Here is a 15866-nt window from a genome sequence, read left to right on the forward strand (position 1 = left end):
GAGGGAGGGAGGGAAGGAAGGAAGGAAGGAAGGAAGGAAGGAAGGAAGGAAGGAAGGAAGGAAGGAAGGAAAGGGAAGGGAGAGAGGGAAGGAAAGGGAAGGGAAGGGAGAGAGGGAAAGGAAGGAAGGAAGGAAAAGGAAGGGAAGGGAGAGAGGAAAGGAAAGGGAAGGAAGGAAGGAAGGGAGGGAGAGAAGGAAGGAAAGGGAAGAAGGAAGGAAGGAAGGAAAAGGAAGGGAAGGGAGAAAGGGAGAGGGAAAGAGGGAGGGAAGGAAGGAAAGAAGGAAGGATGGAGTGCAATCTAAGCTTTCTATTCCATATGTTTATATTTCATTTATTGGCCTTTTGCCCATTGGTTCTTCTTTTGTGACTTCCTATTCATATCCTCTGCCCATTTTTCTATGTTTTAAAACAAGGTTATTGCCGACATGGAGGCCCAGGTTCACAAGTTGAGAGAAGAACTGATCAATGTGAACTCACAGCGGAAACAGCAGCTGGTAGAGCTTGGTCTTCTTCGTGAAGAGGAAAAGCAAAGGGCTACAAGGGAACACGAGATTGTTGTCAGCAAACTGAAGGCTGAATCAGAAAAGATGAAAATAGAGCTGAAAAAGACTCATGCCGCTGAGACAGAGATGACACTGGAAAAGGTAAGATATTTGACTGTTTTTTTAATAGACAGTTGAAACCCATGTTTAAAATCCACTGCCACCACCCTTATATTTAATCTCCAAAAGGTAGTAGACATGGCATTGCTCTTTAAATGTATAAACTCTTCAATCGAGGAATTTAAGTATCTTGCTCCTATGTCTAAGTACCAGTAAAATAATCTAGGGAATTTCCTAACTTTTCCCTTGACTTTCATGGAAGGGATTATATGGAATATCCTATTCCATAGTAATTAAATACACATTGCAATAAAGTGATATTATAATATTGTCAAATATTATTTTGATTAGAAATACTGGGGCTGTATCCCTAAATTTTCCTAGATGGAGACTAAGTTTCAGATCTTCCCTCGGTTGTCTAATAAGCTTTTCTAGATTTTACAGTTTTTTTATAACAGTGTCACATAAATGATGACTTATTTTCCCAGGTTGATATTTCAGTGGAAATAAGAAAAGTATTTTAGAATTATTTATTATTGGAATAAATGTCAATATAATGTTTATAAACATTTTGATTAGACTTATATTCAAGGTACAATCTCAAATATTCTTTCTTTTGATGTTCAGAAAAAGTATAACTATTTTATTCAGGTACTAAATGTGAATTGCTATTTCCAAAATTGCCTCTGTAGTTTCTTAAGACCAGTCTTTATCTTGGGAATGAAAAACTTGAAAAGGGTAACTTAAGAATCATCTAATTTTGTTTAATTTCTTTCCACCTATCCTTCTTTATCTTCAAATGGTGATGAGCCTTTAAAGAGTATGCAATACCATACTAGCCATTACTTCATTGATTTTACATAGACTGAGATCCTAAGGTACTTGCTTTATTGTACCTTAATTCATTTGAAAGTCAGATTTCAGCAGATTTGGCCCTTGACAGCATAGCTCTGAACCCAGAAATAAATAGGAAAAAGGACTATAAATAGGCAGGAGTGAGCCTGACTTCTTGGGGGAACAGCAGGGAAGTGGTGTGTCTGGAAATGATGACTGAGAAGAAGAGGGAAAGTGATGAGACCAGAGAAGAAACCTGAGGGCATGGGTCCAGGTCAGGGAGGTCTGAGTAGGCCAGTGAGAGGGCTTTGCTTTGACTCTGAGTAGGGGAGCTTGGCAGATTTTGAGCATGGGAGTGACATGATTTGACTCACACTTGAATGGGATGTCATCATCTGCTGTGCTGAGAATAGACTGAATTGACGGCAAAGGAGGAAGTAGAGAGACTGGTTAAAACACTGTTGCAAAAATATAGAGGAAAGGTAATAGAGGGTTGGGTCTAGCCAGTAGCAGTGAAGTAGTAAAACATGATCAGATTTGGGATATGTTCTGTAGGTAGAGCTGACAGCATTCACTGTTGCTTCATGGGATATGCTGGGCATGGGGAGTGGCGTGGAGCAGTCACGGGCAGCACCAAGGCTATTTTCCCAAGCCAGTGGGCAGATGGAATTCCTCCTTGCTGAAAGGAAGAAGATTACAAGACCAATAGGTTGGGCCACTCAGGACATGTTCAGGCTAAGTGGATGTTAGTGATAATTCCCTCACAGCAGGATAAAATAATGTCTTGATGCTAAAATATACAGGTCAGGAATTAGGGAAATTTTTTTTTTTTTTTTTTTGAGACAAAGTCTTACTGTGTCACCCAGGGTGGAGTACAGTGGCATGATCTTGGCTCACTGCAACTTCTACCACCCGGGTTCAAGCGTTCTCCTGCCTCAGCCTCCTGAATAACTGGGATTACAGGTACCCGCCATCACGTCTGGCTAATTTTTGTATTTTTAGTAGAGATGGGGTTTCACCATGTTGGCCAGGATGGTCTCAAACTCCTGACCTTGGGCAGTCCACCCACCTCTACCTCCCAAGGTGCTGGGATTACAGGCATGAGCCAGCACACCCGGCCAGGAAATATTCTTATATGGTATAATCTCAGACTTCGACAACAGCAGATAAAAGAGAGACTGATGGAAAGTGAAAGTGGTGTTGCCACTTAACCTTTTCTTTTCTTTTCTTTTTTTTTTTTTTGAGACGGAGTCTGGCTCTGTCGCCCAGGCTGGAGTGCAGTGGCGCGATCTCGGCTCACTGCAAGCTCCGCCTCCCAGGTTTACGCCATTCTCCTGCCTCAGCCTCCCGAGTAGCTGGGACTACAGGCGCCCGCCATCTCGCCCGGCTAATTTTTTGTATTTTTTAGTAGAGACGGGGTTTCACCGTGTTAGCCAGGATGGTCTCGATCTCCTGACCTCGTGATCCACCCGTCTCGGCCTCCCAAAGTGCTGGGACTACAGGCTTGAGCCACCGCGCCTGGCCGCCACTTACCTTTTCTGTTAACTCTTACACACACCTCACCTTGGCTTCAGTCGACTCTTCTAGCAGTTCAAAGTATTTCTAAGTAAATGTTCTTAAATGGCACAGATACCTGTGCACCTTGATTTAAGAAAATTGGATTTGCCAAAGTCAGACATATAACACATCCAATTTAGGCCTTAATTTTCTTGCATTATATATTCACATTCCAAATGCCTCTTTTTAATAGGAGATGAACTTTGTCAAACGTAGGTTTATACATGATGCTAACTAATTTACAGGGTAAAGATAATTTAAAAATTAGTATTAGAAACCTGAATTTTTATATCCCAGAAAGGCATTATCCCAGGCACTGTGGGTGTATAAAAAATGAGGGAGCAGGCCACTGTCCTCAAATAGATAAAATAATAGTGACTGCAAGAAAAATACTGCAAGTACACTATGCAGATGACTAGAATGCAAGACAGTGTGACTATAGGGAAAATCATGTTCTGCTGAGGAAATCAGGGAAAATTAATTGGGAGAGATGTCATTTGAATGAGACATAAGTAACATAAGTAGGATTTTAACTAGTAGATATGTTGAGTGGCATTCTAAGTTAAAAGAGTAAGGAAAGCAAGAGCAAACAAACCGTTTCCGTGACATAGAGGTTGATCAAGGAGAGAGCTAGCGACAAAGCTGAGATAGCCTCGGGATCATCGAAAGTCTCTAAAGCTGTGATAAGCGTTTTTGCTTCATTTGGGTAAACAGTGAGGAGTTGCTGAAGGTTTTGGGGAAATGAAGTGTCAAGATTCCAGTGATTATTAGGAACATCGTCCTCTTGGTGTTGGCAAGGTGTGGTAGCAGCAGCAGGAGCTGACAAGGACTGGATGAATCCAGGCAGGAGGTCCTCGAAGGCACAGTAGATGTGCATGAGAAGGCAGTGAGAATGTCGGCAGTAGCAAGGGGACAAAGGGGATGTTTGAAAATCATCACAGAGATAGCACCGATTAGGCTGGTTAAATATAAATCGATCAGGAATGTAGAAGTTTCTGGTCGGAGGAGGAGGAAGCTGAACTGAGTTAAGAACACGTGGAGTTTGAAGTGACACTCCACTTTCCCTTGCTGTTGACAGAATGCTTTTGGATATCCCAAGAGCAGGCAGGATTGGAGACAAACAGCTGTGGGAATCACCCACAGAGAAGGCCCGGCCTGTGGCCTTGCAAGTGAGTGGGACTGTTAAAGCAAGGGGGAAAGAGGAGGGGGAGGGAGGGAGAGCGAGGGCAACTGTGAAGGAAGAACTTCGGGGTACAGCTCCGTTTGAGAGGTCAGGGAGGAAACAGTCAAAGAAGGGTCACGAAGGTAGAAGGGACGTGAGAAGAATGCATTTTTATGGAAATAGAGGAAAAGACTATTTGGAAAGGGGGATTGTCAAGAATGTGACCCAAACTCAGGAAGGATGGGGGTTGAAGGAAGGTCACTGGATGTGAAACCACGAAGTCATTGATGATCTTGGACAGTGCGCTGAAAATGATCATGTGCCCAGAAACAGGGTTACAAAAGATAAGTCTGAGAGTGGAAGTGAGGGAACTTTCTGTTGTTTGGGAAAATACAATGCTGAAAGGAAGGTGCAGTTCCAAAGAGCAGCAGGAGTGAAAGAGAGTATATTTGGGGGCTGAACATGTGTTGAGCATTTTGCAGTACATACGAAGGGACTAATGGAGAGGAACAGCTTAGTGATGTGAAGAATCAGAGATCATGGATGGCTTGTGATCTGTGAGGTGGTGCAGGTGGGAATGGCATCCCCAGCACAGACCCAGCACAGGCCCACCTCGGCCCATGGCTACAAGGCTGCAAGGGTCCATTTGTCTTTTCCCAGAATGTGCAACACTCTCCCCTGCTTCTAGGTCTTTGCAGCTGCTGTCATCCTCTGCCAGAATACTTCTCCACATGATTTTTTCAATGGCCAACCTCCTTGTCATCATTCTACACTCCTCAGAGCATCCTTCCCTGACCTTTTCATCCAAAGTCTAGCCTACCTATGCCACCTATTTTTGTCCCATTGTCTTCATAGCTCATAGCATTACCTGAAATCATCCTTTTATTTGTTCGCTTGTTTATTTCCTCCCACCCACTAGAACATAAGCTCTGTTAGCAGGACCTTGTTGAGCTTGTTTACTTCTGTACCGCCAGTGCCTGGAAAACCCAGCTCGGGGCAGGTGCCCTTCGGGTATGTATTACATGAATGAGTGACAGGAGGCATGACTTTCACCAAGGGAGGAAGGAAGGCAAAGATTGGTAAAGATATAGAGAAGCTCTCTGACAAGACTTGAAAAGACCTTGTAGCTAATAGCATCTGTATTCTTAGTAAAGAATCAGAGTAATCTGCTTAGGTGAAGAGTTTCAAGAAAAGCGAAACAGGCTTCCAGCGGAACAGTGGAATGCCTTGGAAAGGAAGAAGATGTAAGGGAATTTGTTCCTATAGAATTGGAGTTCTACAGGTAGAGGAGGGAGCATGGGTATCCTGTATCTGGAAGAATGGAATGCTCCTGGATTGAAGTAAGAACACAGGGGATCCCAGAAGGTAGAAAGGAGGTTTGAGGACAGTACTTTTAGCTGACATGGATGGAGGTACTGAGATGAACCAGAATGGAGGGACTTATTGACAAAAAGGGAGAGTCTGGGGAAAGTGAAGACTCTCTTTTACATAGGATAGTGTTTAGTGCGATGAGTTCAGTTTTTGTCCAGTTGGTGGACTTCACCAACCTCAGAGTCCATGTGATGAAATCTAAATGCTATGCTCACATCAAGAGTAATTTGTATTTCCAATTGATTGATATTTTTACGTAAATAGTCAAAGCAGTTTAGCATTTCCAAATGCAGTGAACACCTGGACTCTGAATTCCCTGAAAGCAGGAAATATTTGTTTCTAATGCCCCAGGAGCTTTCATGGTGACTTACACAAAGTAAGCACTCATTAAATGTTAAGTGAGTGAATAAAAGAATGATAATTGAGGCAGGCGGATCACGAGGTCAGGAGATCGAGACCATCCCGGCTAACACGGTGAAACCCCGTCTCTACTAAAAAATACAAAAAATTAGCCAGGTGTGGTGGCGGGCGCCTGTAGTTCCAGCTACTTGGGAGGCTGAGGCAGGAGAATGGCGTGAACCCAGGAAGCGGAGCTGGCAGTGAGCTGAGATCACCACTGAACTGAACTCTAGCCTGGGCAACAGAGCGAGACTCCATCTCAAAAAGAAAAAAACAACAAGAATGATAATCTACGGAGAAATTCAAGAATAGCCTCTGTGCCTGGTCATGTGAATAAACTGTTACTGATTTATCCACATTTGATTTCAACTCATTATAAATACTTTAGGTAGGGTATGATACATCCTTGTATTCAAATACTCATTTATATGTTATTTTAGTGTTTTGATTTCCTTCGTATCACTTCATAAGTTGAAAACACAGCATTAATCTTTATTCAGACATAGTTTGCATTTTTCTACACAAAGTTTTAAAATTTGAGTTTTACTGTAAGAGTTTGAATTAAAACTAACAAGCTGCTAAGTCTGTTGTGAGTCTGTTGTGACATTCTGCCAGTTACTTGAACTCTTCTCACTATATCTTTTTAAAAGTTTGATGTTTTTATCGTGTTTAAATAAATATGAAATTTAAAATATTTGCCAGCCGTTTAAAACCCAGTCAAGAATTCAGAGGTTTAGAAGTTCACTTTCTCTCGTTGAGTATAAAATTGAGGTTCAAAGAGGAGAGGACAGTAACACCAGAATAATAAATAATCTCAATGTAACACTCTATATGGGTCTGTGTTGTTCAGTAGCGCTTACAATGTTAAGGTTATAAACGAATTCCTAAGTCCAGGTCCTACCTGAGTTTCTGTCAGCAGCAATTTAGACCCAGATGATATCTTCAATGATTTTGAGTTAAGAGAAACATGAAATATCTCCACAAGGTCAAAATGCTTCCAATACAGAATCCAAGAGAGTCAAGGATTGACATTTGCAAAGTGAAAGCTTTTTTTTTTTGTGGCCTTTTAAAATCTTTTCAAACCGAATTGAAACAAAGCCCATAAAATATGAACTTTTGAAAATTAAAGAACATTACTAAGTGATGATAGTGGGTAAAAATTCAGAAGATTGATTAAAACTTTGGTATCTAAATTGGACCATTATTTTAGAAACCTATTCAGCTATTTTAAAAATAACCTTCCTTGAAATAGAGGATATTTTAGAAAATAAGGAAGTGGAGAAAGGTGTAAAAGTCCCGATTCCTACCACCACCCAGCTATAATAGTAATAATTTAATGTATATGTAAAATAGCCATACTAAAATTAGCTGCCCAAGAGCATAGTAATTAAACAATTCAATCTCTTGCTTTTTAAAGTATTATACTAAGAATATTCCAGTGTCATTTGAAATTATTTGAAAATATTATTTTCATTGTTTCATGATATCCTGTTTTATGGATGTAACAACATATATATATATATATATATATATTTTGAGACGGAGTTTCGCTCTTGTTGCCCAGGCTGGAGTGCAATGGTGCAATCTCAGCTCACCACAACCTCCGCCTCCCAGGTTCAAGTGATTTTCCTGCCTCAGCCTCCCGAGTAGCTAGGATTAGAGGCATGTGCCACCATACCCGGCTAATTTTGTATTTTAGTAGAGACAGGTTTTCTCCATGTTGATCAGGCTGGCCTTGAACTCCTGACCTCAAGTGATCCACCCCACCTTGGCCTTCCAAAGTTCTGGGATGACAGGCGTGAGCCACCTCATCTGGCCTTTGATAAAACATAATTTGTTTTTTTGAGACGGAGTCTTGCTCTGTCGCCAGGCTGGAGTGCAGTGTCGCAATCTTGGCTCACTGCAACCTCTGCCTCTCGGGTTCAAGCGAGTCCCCTGCCTCAGCCTTCCTAGTAGCTGGGACTACAGGCACCTGCCACCATGCCTGGCTAATTTTTTGTATTTTAGTAGAGACAGGGTTTCATCATGTTGGCCAGGATGGTCTTGATCTCCTGACCTCGTGATCCACCTGTCTCGACCTCCTCAAGGGCTGGGATTACAGGCGTGAGCCACTGCGCCCAGCCAGATATAATTAGTTGTGTTATTTCTTTATTTTAGAACATTTAGTTTTGTGGGGGTTGGTTTGTTTGTTTGTTGAGATAGAGTCTTGCTCTGTTGTCCACGATGGAGTGCAGTGGCCTGATCCCGGCTCGCTGCAACCTCTGGCTTGTGCGTTCAAGCGAGTCTCCTGCCTCAGCCTCCCGAGTAACTGGGACTACAGGCATGTGCCACCACATCCAGCTAATTTTTGTATCTTTAGTAGGGACAAGGTTTCACCATGTTGGCCAGGCTGGTCTCGAACTCCTGACCTCAGGTGATCCGCCCACCTTGACCTCCTAAAAGTGCTGTGATTATAGGCGTGAGCCACTGCACCCAACCAAACATTTAGATTTTTTTATAATTGTTTAATGTGGAGATTGTCATCATTATACATAAACTTCTGTTAACATTTTCAATTTCAATTTTTTTAGGTTGAAATCCTAGTAGAATTAACAGGTCAAATTGCATTTCAGAAAGTTTATACTAATGTATATTTACTTCAGTAGAGTATCTACTTAGTCTGTAGATTTATTAGTAGTTTTACCTAATTTGTAGTACATGTTTGTGAACAACAGTTGTTTTAATTTGTATTTTTAAGTGTGAGAGATTGAACATTTACAGTGGATTTACCTGTTACTTATTTATATTTCATTTTCTGGAAATTGCCTGTTCATGTCTTTTGCCAGTTTTTCTTCTTTTAGGGTCCTACTGTTTTTCTCATCAGCTCATCTAATAAGCTCCTTTTATATTAGAATGATAAAACCCTTATCTTTGTGGCAGATATCTTTGGCATTTGCCTTTTATGATTTAATTTTATGATACACAAACATTTTATTTAAATTTAGTCTAATCTGTTCATCTTTTCCTTTGTAAATTCTCCACTATAAATAGTTGTTTTCAGCTTCATGTTTTGATATTTATAAATATACCAGCACATCAAACGTTTTCTACAACGTACTCTACTCAGTAAAAAGCTCTTAGCATTTTGACATAGCATTTACCAGCTTGGGTTCCTGGTCTCTAATTTTAAGTGGTGTCTGAAGGATTATACTGGAATTCTGCCAGCCTGAAGTCATGAAAAGGCTTTGAGCAACAATTCAGCATCTTTTTCAAATTTAAGAAAAGCTCCATATGGCATAATTATTCAAAGTTAAGGCCACAGAAACTACTTAAACCTTTAAAATTTATAATTAAAGGATTAATATTAACTTATGAAGACATTGTCATTTCGGCTTAAGATGGATTTCCAACCTCAATTTTGTTCTTTTTACTTTCATCTTTTCCATGACTTCTTCCTTTGCTGAAAAATGTGGAATTTTATATCCTTAAACTTTAAATTAAATGTTATCCTTAGGTTAGTATTATAAAATTGATTGGCCAACAATATCCTGTATATTTTTTATTATGTTCCACAAATATTGGTGAACTTAAAGTCGGCATTTTCCTCTGGATATATAAGCTATAGCCTGGTATAATAGATAATGGCACCTCTAAATATAACAATAATTTAATTTGCCAAGTAAAAAAATACACAAATAACTTGGAAGACTTAGGATGTGTACATAATTTGAATGTGATGAATTGGTGTTCATTTATATTAAGGTTTATATTAATGTGCTTTTGAATGACCTAAATTGTAAAGTTTTCTTGAACATGACAGGGGTTATAATCTTGTCTTATACAAAAACTAAGCCTTTTTATAGAATAATTTTTTTATTTCAACTTTCATTTTAGATTCAGGAGGTACATGTGCAGGTTTGTTACATGGATATAGTGTGTGATGCTGAGGTTTGGAGTACTATTGTAGGATAAGTATTTAAAGAAATAAAAAATAGCCAAAAAAACTTTAAAAATAATAATTGGCATGATTAAAAAGAAAAACTAAGACTTTTGTTGTTATTTTGACAAAATACACAAATCAAGCCAAATCAAATATTTTAAACATATTTATGTATCTCCTATGTAACAAGAAGAAATTGATGTTCCTTAGACCCTTTTTTACATGAGCCCCAGCTCTCTTATTTTATGTCATTTGTATGTGAGGCACTCGTATCACAGTGAGTCCACTAAACAAATATTAGAATAATATCTGGATCATTTGTTTATTAACAAAAAATGCAGGGGTACCTATCATCATTAATGCTTGAATATTTACGTGTTCAAAAGTCTATCATCCTTATCTGAGAGGGACTACAAAGCTCAATGTCACGTGGAGTCATGGATGTAGGTAGAAATAGACTGCTCCCTTCTGAATGACTTTCACAGTTTCCCAATGAAGTTTTCCCCCTTTCTCTCTCTGCCTTCTGCTGCATATTAAAGAGCACTTTATTTTCTGGCAATCCAGTAGAGCAAATCAATAGCTTAACTTCAAAGTCTAGTTATCTGAAGCTAGCAAACTATGTTTTACTTGAAGAAAATTAAAAGAGAGTATATTTTATGTTAAGGTTATTTGAAAATAAAACCTAGAGTTACAAATAATTGGTTTAAAGTAGGCATTTAAAAATTACAAGATTAATCCTCCTTTGTTCTTCTGTAGCCTAATTTTTAGTATTCTAATAGAAGCATTAAAAAATTGGAGTTCTGTATTCCTCAGAGGTGTTTGGTTTTGTCTTTTGGGATGCCCTGTAATGAAAAAATTTCTATTTAGAATAAATGAAAATGCCTTAGGTCAATACAGCAAAAGATAGTGACTCGACTTGGGAAGTTATTGAAAGTAGAAGAGCTTATTTGCTATCATCAAAGTTTTATATTTAAATGGAGAGAAGTGGGAGTGAGTAAAATAAGCAGATATTTGTGCCCTAAGTCTGTGTGTGTGTGTGTGTGTGTGTGTGTGTGTGTGTGTGTGTGTGTGTATGTGCATGCACATACAGTTTAGGTCTGGGGAGTTTTTTTGGTTTGTTTTTTGTTGTGTGTATGTTTGTTTAAGATTAGTACTGATAATTATGCAAACCTTTAAAACATTTATATTGATATTTAAGAATTGTATGTATTTATCAGATATATGTGAAATTTTTATACATTCTTGCAATGTGTTGTGATCAAATCAGGGTAATTAGGATAGCCAACACCTCAAACATTTATCATTTCTTTGTGTTAAGAAGATTTCAAATCTTTTTTTCTAGCTATTTTGAAATGTACAATAAATTATTAACTATAGGCACCCCACTGTGCTATCGAACACTAGAACTTCTTCCTTACGTTTAACTGTATTTTTGTATTCATTAACCAACCTCTCTTTATGCCTTCTCCTCTTTTCCCTTCCCAGCCTCTGGTAACTATCATTCTCCTCTCACCTTCATGAGATCCACTTTTTTAGCTCCCACATATGAATGAGAACATGCAATATTTGTCTTTCTGTGCCTGGCTTATTTCACTTAACATGATATCTAATTCTATCCATGTTGCTGAAAATGACAGAATTTCATTCTTTTTATGGCTGATACTCTGTTGTGTATATATCGCACATTTTCTTTATCTACCCCTTTGCTGATGTACACTTATGTTGTTTCCATATCTTTGGTATTGTGAATAATGCTGCAATAAACATGGGAGTGCAGATCTCTCTTTGGTATACTAATTTCCTTTCTTTTGGGTATATATTCAGCAGTGGAATTGCTGGGTTATATGCTAGATCTAATTTTAGTTTTTTGAGGAACCTTTATGCTGTTTTCCATAGTGACTATACTAATTTGTATTCCGACAAACAGTGTATTAGTGTTCCCCTTTCTCCACATCCGCATAAGCGTTTGTTTTTTGTCTTTTTGATAATAGCAATTTTAAGTGGATGAGATATCCTTTCATTGTTGCTTTGGTTTACATTTCTCTGATGATTAGTGATATGGAGCATTTTTTCACATGCCCTGTTGGCAATTTCTATGTCTTCTTTTGAAAAATGTCTGTTCAGATCATTTGCCAATTTTTAAATTGGATTATTTGTTTTTTGCTGTTGATTTCCTTATATAATCTGTTGTCAGATGGATAGGTTGCCAGTATGTTCTCTGATTTCTTTTACTCTTGATTGTTTTCTTTGCTGTGCAGAAAGTCAGTACTAATGTATATTTACTTTAATATTTTCAAGATTTTACCTTGATATAATCCCATTTTCTGCTTTTGCTTTGGTTGCTTGTGCTTTTGAAGTCTTACAAAAAAAAAAAAAATCTTTGCCTAGACCAATATTTTCTTCAAGTAGTTTCATACTCTCAGGTCATACATTTAAGTCTTTAATCCATTTTGACTTGATTTTTTTATATGATGAGAGATAGGGACCTGGTTTCATTCTTCTGCATAAGGATATCCAATTTTCCCAGTACTGTTTATGAAGGGACTGTCCTTTCTCCAAAATATGTTCTTGGCACCTTTGTCAAAAATGAGTTAGCTGTAAAGATGTGTTGGGTTCTCTATTGTGTTCCATTGGTCAATGTGTATATTTCTCTACCATTACCATGCTGTTTTGGTTATGATAGCTTTGCAGTATATTTTGAAGCCTGATAGTGCAATTCCTCCAGCTTTATAATTTTTGCACAAGATCACTATGGCTATTTGGGGTCTTTTGTGGTTCCATACAAATTTTAGAATTGTTTTTTGTATTTCTCTGAAGAATCTCATTGGTATTTTGATACAGATTGCAATCAATCTGTAGATTTTTATGGGTAGTGTGGGCATTTTATCATCGGTAATTCTTCCAATCCATGAGCATGGAGTATCTTTCCATTTTTGTGTTCTCTTTAACTTCTTTGATCAGTGTTTTAAGTTTTCAGTGTAGAAACTTTTACTACTTTTGGTAAAATGTATTCCTAGATTTTTTTATAGCTACTGTAAATAGGATTGCTTTCTTGATTTTTTTTCATGATTGTTCACTGTTGGTGCATAGAATTGCTACTGATTTTTGCATGTTGATTTTATGTCCTGCAACCTTACTGAATTTGTTTGGTGGTTCTAACATTATTTTGGTGGAGTCTTTAGGTTTTTCTTAATATGGGATCATGTTGTCTGTGAATAAGGATAATTTGACTTCTTCCTTTCTAATTTGGATGCCTCTTATTTTTTTCTCTTGCCTAATTGCTCTGACTAGGACTCCCAATACTATCTATGTTGAATAGAAATGGTGAAAGTGAGCATCCTTGTTTTATTTCAGATTTTAGAGGAAAGACTTTCAATTTTTCCCTTTTCACTATGATGTTAGCTCTGGGTTTGTCCTATATGGCCTTTACTGTTTTGAGAAGTGTTTCTACTATACACAGTTTGTTGAGAGGTTTTTTTTTTTTAATCATAAAGGGATGTTGAATTTTATTGAATGATTTTTCAGCATCTATTGAAGTGACCATACGGTTTTTGTTCTTGGTTTCATTAACGTGGTGTATTATTGATGTATTTATGTTGAATCATCCTTGCATCCCCAGGATAAATCCCACTTGGTCATGATGAATGATCTTTCTAATGTGTTGCTGAATTCAGTTTGCTACTATGCTCCTGAGGATTTTTACATCTATGTTCATGAGGGATATGAACTTCTAGTTTTCTTTGTGTGTGTGTATGTGTGTGTCCTTGTTGGGTTTTAGTATCAGGTTAATGCTGGCCTTGTAGAATAAGTTTGGAAGTATTCTCTCCTCTTCCTTTTTTTGTTGACTTTGAGTAGAATTGATATTAGTTCTTTTTCAAATGTTTGGTGGAATTCAACAGTGAAGCCCTAAGGTCCTGGGTTTTTCTTTGATGAAAGAGTTTATTACTGCTTCAATCTCATTATGCATTACTGGTCTGTTCTGTTTTTCTATTTCTTCATAGTTGAATTTTGGTATGTTACATGTTCTCAGAAGTTTATCCATTTCTTCTGTTAATAGGCTTTACATTTTGTTGGTGTGTAGATGTTTATAATAGACTTTACTGGATCCTTTGTTTTTCTGTGGTGTCAATTTTAGTGTCTCCCTTTTTATCTCTGGTTTTATTTATTTGGGTCTCTTCTCTTTTTTCTTACGTAGTCTAGCTAAAGGTTTGTCAGTTTTGCTTATCTTTTTTAAAAACAACTTTTTGTTTTGTTGACTTTTTTTGGTTTCAATTTCAGTTATTTTTGTTCTAATCTATAATTTCATTTCTTCTACAAATCTGGGGTTTGGTTTGTTCGACCTTTTATATTTCCTAGAAGTGTAGTGTTAGATTGTTTATTTGATGTCTTTCTGCTTTTCTGATGTAGACATTTATTGTTATAAACTTTCCTCTTTGAACTGATTTTCCTGCATCTCATAGGTTTTAATGTGTTGTATTTTTATTTTCATTTGTCTCAATAAATTTTAACAATTTCTCTTTGAATTTCTTCATTGATCCATTTCTTATCAAGGGGTCTGCTGTTTGATATCCATGAATTTATACAGTTTCCAACATTCTTTCTGTAATTAATAGCTAGTTTTATTCTATTGTGATCAGAAAAGGTACTTGATATGATTTTGATTTTTAAAAATTTGTTAAGACTTGTTTTGTGACCTAATATTTGGTCTATACTGGAGACTATTCCATGTGCTGTTGAGGAAATGTTCTGTAAATGTCTGCACTAGTTGGGTGGAAAATTCTGTAAATGTCTGTTAGGTCCATTTGGTCTAGAGGACAGTTTACCTCGAATATTTCTTTGCTGATTTTCTGTCTAGATCATGTGTCCATTCTGAAAGTGGAATGTTGAAGTCTACTACTATTATTGTATTGCAGTCAGTCTCTCCCTTTTGGTCTGTTAATTTTTGTTTTTCATGTATGGGTGCTATAGTGTTGGGTGCAGGTATATTTACAATTATTATATTATCTTTCTGTATTGATTTCTTTGTTATATAGCATTCTTTGTCTTTTTACAGTTCTTTACTTAAAGTCAATATAATCTAATATAAGTGTAACTATTCCTGCTCTTTTATGGTTTCCATTTGCATGAGATATCATTTTCTATCTCTTTACTTTCAGTCTGTGTGTGTCTTTATAGGTGAAGTGAGTTTCTTGAAGACAGCATATCATTGAATCTTGTTTTCTTTTAAATCCATTTAGCCATTCTGTGTCTTTTAATTGGAGAATTTAACCCATTTGCATTCAAAGTTGTTGGTAGGAAAGAGTTTACTGCTGCCATTTTCTTACTTGTGTTCTGATTGTTTTGTAAATCCTTTCTTCCTTCTTTACTGTCTTCCTTTGTGGTTAAGTGATTTTCTTTGGTAGTATGTTTTGATTCTATGCTATTTGTAGTGTATCTATTGATTCTGTGCTATTTTTAGTGTATTTATTTTGCTTTGTGGCTACCATGAGGCTTACAAAAAACATCTTTTAGTTATAAGAGGTTATTTTAAACTGATAGTGACTTAACTTTGAACACAACCAAAATAAAAATAACAAAAAAAAAACTACACTTTAACACCAACCTCTTCACCACGTTTTGACTCTTTGATGCTTCAATTTACATCTTCTTATATTGCCTGTCTCTTAGCCAATTATTGTAGTTATTATTTTAAAATAGTTTTGTGTTTTAGTCTGCATGCTCAAGACATAAGTGGTTTAATTGCTTCTGTTCCAGTATTAGACTATTCTGAATGTGTCTGTTTTCTTGTTTTTCCAAGTCAGTTTAATGTCTTTAGATGTTTTCTTGTTACATGTTAGTATTCATCTCTTTCTTGCAGGTTGAAAAACTCCCTTTAGCATTTTGTGTAAGGCAGGTCTGGTGTTGATGAATAACCCCAGCTTTGATTTGTCTGGGAAAATCTTTATCTCTCCTTCATTTCTGAAGAATAGCTAAGTTGAGTATGTATTCTTTTTTTTTTTTTTTTTTTTTTTTTTTTTTTTT

General features: G+C 37.1%; 1 protein-coding gene across 1 annotated transcript in view; it reads left to right on the forward strand.

The window, feature by feature from the left end:
• CEP112 (centrosomal protein 112) overlaps window positions 1–15866 on the forward strand; it is a 567381-nt gene that overhangs the window by 347681 nt on the left and 203834 nt on the right. Inside the window, exon 22 of the mRNA XM_017855828.1 lies at window positions 415–645. Coding sequence (XP_017711317.1) covers window positions 415–645 — 231 coding nt within the window. The remainder of the gene's footprint in view (window positions 1–414; window positions 646–15866) is intronic.

This window comes from Rhinopithecus bieti, unplaced genomic scaffold (genome assembly GCF_001698545.2).
Source record: "Rhinopithecus bieti isolate Rb0 unplaced genomic scaffold, ASM169854v2 scaffold_39870, whole genome shotgun sequence".
NCBI lineage: Eukaryota > Metazoa > Chordata > Mammalia > Primates > Cercopithecidae > Rhinopithecus > Rhinopithecus bieti.